The sequence below is a fragment of the Protobothrops mucrosquamatus genome, unplaced genomic scaffold, assembly GCF_001527695.2.
Source record: "Protobothrops mucrosquamatus isolate PMUCROS unplaced genomic scaffold, P.Mucros_1.0 scaffold1796, whole genome shotgun sequence".
NCBI classification, from domain to species: Eukaryota; Metazoa; Chordata; class Lepidosauria; order Squamata; family Viperidae; genus Protobothrops; species Protobothrops mucrosquamatus.
The window spans coordinates 314,523-320,915 of NW_015387934.1; the positions used below are offsets into that span (position 1 = coordinate 314,523).

The following is a 6,393-nucleotide window of genomic DNA, read 5'->3' on the forward strand; positions in this document are numbered from 1 at the left end:
TTATCGGATGTTGGGGATCATGTTGGCGATCCTGTTTTTATCAGCAGCCGCACAAAAAAGTGCTGCTGAGTTTTGTCGAAACCAGTCCCTTAGATTTTGAAGCCATGATGTTCTTCTTCTGCCTGGACCTCGTTTGCCTCCAATCTTTCCCTGGAGGATTAAATGGAGTATGCCGTATTTTTCTGGGTGTCGCATCACATGTCCGAAATATTCTAATTTTTGTTTTTTAATTGTTTTGATGATTTCCCTTGGCTTATCACCTCCTCATTTCTGATCTTGTCAACCCAGCTTATACGTAACAGGCGCCTGTAAATCCACATTTCAAATGCTTCTAGTCTCTTCAGGTGGCCTTCTGTCAGAGACCAACTCTCTACTCCATACAGCAGGATAGAAAAAATATAGCATCTGACAAGCCCGATTTTCAGCCTTAGGCTTATGTCGTGACTGTAGAAGACATTTTTCATTTTGAAGAATGCTATTCGAGCTTTCTCTATCCTTGTCTTTACTTCAGTGGTCATGTCCCAGCTTTCATGTAGATTAGAACCGAAGTGCGTGATCCTTTCAACTTTTTCTAGTAGTATTCCTTCTGAATTTATTGGTGGTAAATTAACTGGTTGTTTGCTGATGACCATGATCTTGGTTTTTGAGGTGTTAAGCTTCAAGCCGTATTTTTCAGATATTTCTGTGACTCTGTTGATGAGGAGCTGAAGGTCTTCATGCTTACTGGCAAGCAGAACTGTATCATCAGCATATCTTAAGTTTTTGATCCAAACACCATTTACTTTGATGCCAGCATCGATGTTCTCCAGTGCCTCGTTGAAGATTGATTCAGAGTAGATAAATCACTAGTGCAGGGGTAGGCAACCTTGGCTCTTTTATGACTTGTGGACTTCAACTCCCAGACTTCAACTCTCAGAACCATGCTGGTTCAGGAATTCTGGGAATTGAAGTCCACGAGTCATAAAAGAGCCAAGGTTACCTACCCCTGCACTAGTGGATAAGACCATACTTGGAAGAGAGCAAAGAAGTATCAGAAAGGATGAACACATAGATGTGTTGAAGCAAATCCAGCCTCATTTGAAGTTAGACAAGAATGTTTTCTCTAAACATTTCCATGTATTTCCTTATAAGCTCAGCAGATTCATTTCTATAGGACGGCCAACTGATCAGCACCACCTCTTCTTCCTTCTCCAACTTCTCCTGATCCAGTTCATTATCTCAGGAAATAAATTGCTCCAAGCGAAGTGTGACACTTGCGTGAGGGCAACTTTCTGGCTGCTGAGGCTATTAATGTTTAAGATGCAGTTAAAAGAGGGGTGGAAAATAGCTTTAGTAGAGCATTTCTCAGGCCATTAGTTTAAAGAATTTTCCACATAATTTCTCCCTGACATTCATAAATAGAAAAGAAAAAAAATCTATTTCCTCTCGTTTGCTAAATGTAGCTTGATTCTAATCAGGAACAGTAGTAGCCATCTATTTCATATGCTCCAGTACATGATGCTTTTTCTCTGACTATACCCCAAAAGATATTATTAGAAGAAGGGTTTGTCTCTAGATTTCTAAGTTTCTAGCCTTCATCCTTAAAGGTCTCCTAATTTTGTCACTTATAGGGGGAAAGGCTTAATGAGCTATATCAGTGTTTCTCAACCTTGGCAAGTTTAAGATGAGTGATACTATATGGTGATATATTGGGTGATATATTGCTGGCTGGGGAATTCTGGGAGTTGAAATCCACCCATCTTAAACTTGCTAAGGTTGAGAAACACTAATCTACACCTTTCTTCTTGGCTACTTCTATTTCATTAATAGCTACATAATATGGCAGACCTCCTTCAAAGAATACACCATGGGTAATTTTGAAATAGAAAGTTTAAAGATAACATCTTTAGAATATTGATGTCCTGAATAATGCTAGCATGGTAATATCATATATAGTATCATAATAATAACAACAGAAATACTATAATTATGTTATTATAGTTCACACAGCTAGAGCTGGGCAACATGTTAAGCTCTGAGCTATGGTTTACAAGGGCAAGGTTCACATGGCATAGCAAACCAAAATCATTGGTTTAGAACAATATGTGAAGCCATGCCCAGCCATATTTTATTTATATGCAAAGTAATTCTTGGTTTCTTTTGATCAGGTTTTGTGAAGCTCTGCTATAAGCTTTATTTGCATAACATTCTCCCCAGATCCTAAATTAATTGCACACACTGCATCTTTGCAATACATTGCCCACAAATAAGCAAATCATATTAATCCACTCTATTGTGAGTAGTTTGTTCTGACCTTTCATCTGGATGTTCACTAAGTGGCAGGGAAGAGACTGAATAAATACAAAATAAAATACAGAAATACAAAAAAATATGCAAGCAAGCTGAAGAAAAGTGGACCACGTAGGTAGCTGCTGCAAGAAGATCACATAAACTGACTATAAACAACAGCATGACAAAGTAACAACAATGGAATATCTGCAAGAAATACATGCAAGCAACAACTGGTGGTACCACAAAATAGAGAAAGCAATCAAAATGAAAAAATAAAGTGCTCTAGGACTTTAGAATCAAACAGATAAGCACCCGCCACATAACAACCCGGACTTAACAACTGTTGATAAGAAAGACAATAAAGTCTGGATAGTAGACGTGGCAGAACTTGGAAAGAGCAGAATAAGAGAGAAAGATTCAGAGAATCTAACAAAATTCAAAGACCCATAAACAGAAAGAGAATGACTGTCACAAAAGAAAGCAAAGATAGTACCAATATTAATGGGCAGCCCCAAACATCTAGAGCACTGCTTGAACACCATTGGCACTGTCAAAACCCTAATCAAAAGGCAGCTTTACTTGAAATAGTTTACATCATGCCACGATACCTTTAACATCTTCAGACAACATCTGCCTATCCCTGCTTTTTGAGAAGGATTCGATAGATCAATAAAAATGCCAAATCCAGTCTAAACATCTGGCAGGGTGTACAATCAACCTAATAATCAATGAACTTTTTTGTTACCATCTAATGATTATCCTAGCAACAAAAACAAAGAAATATACCATAGAACAAATCAATCCAGAGTTCTTAGTCAAGGTACAAATGACCTGGCTCAAAATACCATTATTTTGGGTACATTGTGTGCAGAGCCAGCTCTCTTTGAGAAATCTGTAATGCTTAGAAAAATGGAAGGAAATGGAAGAAAGGAACACCAGCAGCAAGGTGAATAGACTGTATTATAGTGTTGATGAATGTACTGTTGGAAGATGTGAAGGATGAGGGTGAAGCCAGATTGCCTTGGAGAAAATCTATCTGTGTGATTGATTTGATGGCATATAATCAATCAAAAACCCTCAACAAAGATTGTTCTCTATGGTTGAGTTCACTCTTCGTTTTTCTGCCAGTAGAGCTCTAGGGACTGTTTCAGCTGTTTCATCTCCTAGAGCTTGTCTAAAAATGACAAGATTCCTCTGAATGGAACCCATGGGACGATCCAACTGAAATCATTGTCACCCATTCTTTTCAAGCAACCAAGGCCTAAACTGAATTATACACTAGCACCTCAGAGACAGCCACAATCTCACTCTGAAACCCAGCTAGATCCATCAGGTTCTTGGGAAGATGATTAAACAGGTCCTTCCAAGGTGGGGGACAGCCACAGAAAAGTCTAAGGCTAAGAAGAATCTGAACATGATAAGCAAATAATAGTACCTTCCCCCCACAAATCCCAGATCACACTATAATTGCACTAAAATTAAAACCAGATCTGATGTGTGTGGAGCTCTTTTGACCTGGGTTAAGTTCATAGTTCCCACAATGGGCGTGAATTCCCAAACTACTTCTGATTCCATGCCCAGAGAAGATAGGTTGAAATTCCTCAAGACTGGGAAGTCTAGGAAGCCACTCTGGTTGTGGTGTCCAGCAGCAAGGAGGTTGGTAAGTAGCAACAATCTCATCTGTTCCTTCGAGCCCAACATCACAAACAGGGTCTCATATCCATCTAATCAGTGAAGCAAGTATGAGTCCCTCCAACGAGGATGCTTAGATCTGTCCGAGCCCAGCTAGGACAGACATGATAAGTGGGATTTGAAGCAAAATGCTATGCTGTTTATCCAGCCAACTTACCTTGCCCTTCTCCAAAATACTGTACAGGTAGTCCTTGATTTATGACCATTCGCTTAACAATCATTTGAAATTACAACAGTGCTGAAAAAAGTTACTTATGGTCGGTCCTTGTCCTTGTGACAGTTGCAGAATCCTGGTGGTCACGTGATAACAATTTGGGCACTTGGCAACTGGCATGTCTGTATGACAATTGCAGCATCCTGGGTTACATGATTGCCATTTGTGACCTTCCTAGATGGCTTCTGGCAAGCAAAATCAATGGGGAAATTGGATTCACTTAATGACCATGATCTGCTTAATGACCATGTCAAAAAGGTTGTAAAATCAGACATGGCTCATTTAACAAGTGCATTGCTTAGCAACAGAGGTCCCAATTGAGAACTACCTATATTCCATCCTCTCTCACTGTCCATCAGCGTGCTGTCAAATAAGGATGGCATGACCTTATTGGGCTGAATTTTGGGGGGAGGGATCTTCCTTGAAGGGCTATCTTAATGATTTTAATGATTTTTCATACTACAGTTCTGAAAATGTTAAGAGTTTTCCTAAATCACCCACTGTTGCATTAATATCTTGGTTACTGAAATGATTCAAGTTTTGGGAAATGAGCTTAAATTGGTATGCTCTTCCTATGTATTCCTGTTGCCCTTGACCATTGATCATGTTGGCTGGGATTGAAAAGGCAGTTAAACCTACTGAAGGGAATCAGTTGAGGTGAAGATGGAATATAGAATAACAGAACAGAATAACAGAACAGAGTTGGAAGGGACTTTGGAGGTCTTCTAGTCCAACCCCCTGCTTAGGAAACCCTCTACCATTTCAGACAAATGGTTGTCCAATCTCTTCTTTAAAACCTCCAGTGTTTTTAAGTTGAGCATCCACAACTTCTGGAGGCAAGTTGTTCCACTGGTTAATTGTTCTCACTGTCAGGAAATTTCTCCTTAGTTCTAGGTTGTTTCTCTCCTTGATTAGTTTCCATCCGTTGCTTCTTGTCCTGCCTTCAGGTGCTTTGGAGAATAGCTTGACTCCCTCTTCTTTGTAGCAGCCCCTTAGATATTGGAACACTGCTATCATGTCACCCCTCATCCTTCTCTTCATTAAACTAGACATACCCAATTCCAGCAACCATTCTTAATATGTTTTAGCCTAATAATATAAATAACATTATAATCTTCTGGGCTGGCTAACAAAATAAATGAAAGGGAGATGCGATAGCTCACCTAAGAATCCTTCTTCATCCACTATGACTGTGTAGTCTTCAGGTGTCTCAGTCAGGCTGAAAAATTTGCACCTGGAAGAGAGAGAAAAGCAGGAGAAAAAAAATGTGTTTAGCTCCCAGTCAACCGTCAAGATTAACGCATACTTAATTTAGAAACCATACTTTCTAAAGTATGGTTTTTTTAAGGCATGTGGACTTTTTAAGGCATGTGGACTTCAACTCCCAGAATTCCACAGCCAGCAATTCTGGCTGTGGAATTCTGGGAGTTGAAGTCCACATGCCTTAACATTGTCAAGGTTGAGAAACACTGTTCTAAATGAATTTGTTTATTAGATATTTATCCCTTCTTTATTTTTGTATAAATAACCAAAGGTGGTTGAACATACATAATACCCCTTCCTCCTCCATTTTTCCCTACAACAACAACCTTGTGAGGTGGGTTGGGCTGAGAGGAGTAACTGGCCCCAAATCACCCAGTTGGCTTTCATCCAATAGATCTCAGTGAGACCTTTGTTCTTATAGATGGCCTATGCCCGTGCCTTCCTATAATGGATATTTACTTGAGAGTAAATTCCCAGAAGGAATTTGAGATGCAGACCTGACTAAGCTTGTGTGAGGCTGCAAGGGTTTTGCATGTGTGTGCCTTTGAGTCAGTTTTCACTCCTGGCGAATGCCTGGATTAGTTCCCTGCAGTTTTCCTGGCAACATTTCAGAAGTGGTTTGCTATTGCCTGCTTCCATAGAGAAGAATCAAGTTACCTATAAAGTGATTCTGCAACAGATTATTTTCCTCCAAGTGCACCTTTAAAAGACTGTGGTGGCACAGTGGTTAGAATGCAGTATTGCTGGCTAACTCAGCCCACAGCCTGGGGTTCGATCCTGATGGGCTCAAGGTTGACTCAGGCTTCCATCCTTCCAAGGTCGGTAAAATGAGGACCCAGATTGTTGGGGGCAATAGACTGACTTTGTAAAACGCTTAGAGAGGGCTGTAAAGCACTAAGAAGTGGTAGATGTTTAAGTGCTATTGCTATTTAAGAACACATTTAAGCATACAT

At 39.8% G+C, this 6,393-nt stretch overlaps 1 protein-coding gene across 1 annotated transcript in view; it reads right to left on the reverse strand.

Annotated features, from left to right (window-relative positions):
* CASTOR2 (cytosolic arginine sensor for mTORC1 subunit 2) overlaps positions 1-5,411 on the reverse strand; it is a gene marked incomplete at its 5' end in the record, with an annotated part of 62,515 nt that extends 57,104 nt beyond the window's left edge. Inside the window, one exon of the mRNA XM_015823198.1 lies at positions 5,341-5,411. Within this exon, the coding sequence (XP_015678684.1) occupies positions 5,341-5,411 (71 nt within the window). The remainder of the gene's footprint in view (positions 1-5,340) is intronic.
* Positions 5,412-6,393: the final 982 nt, after the last annotated feature.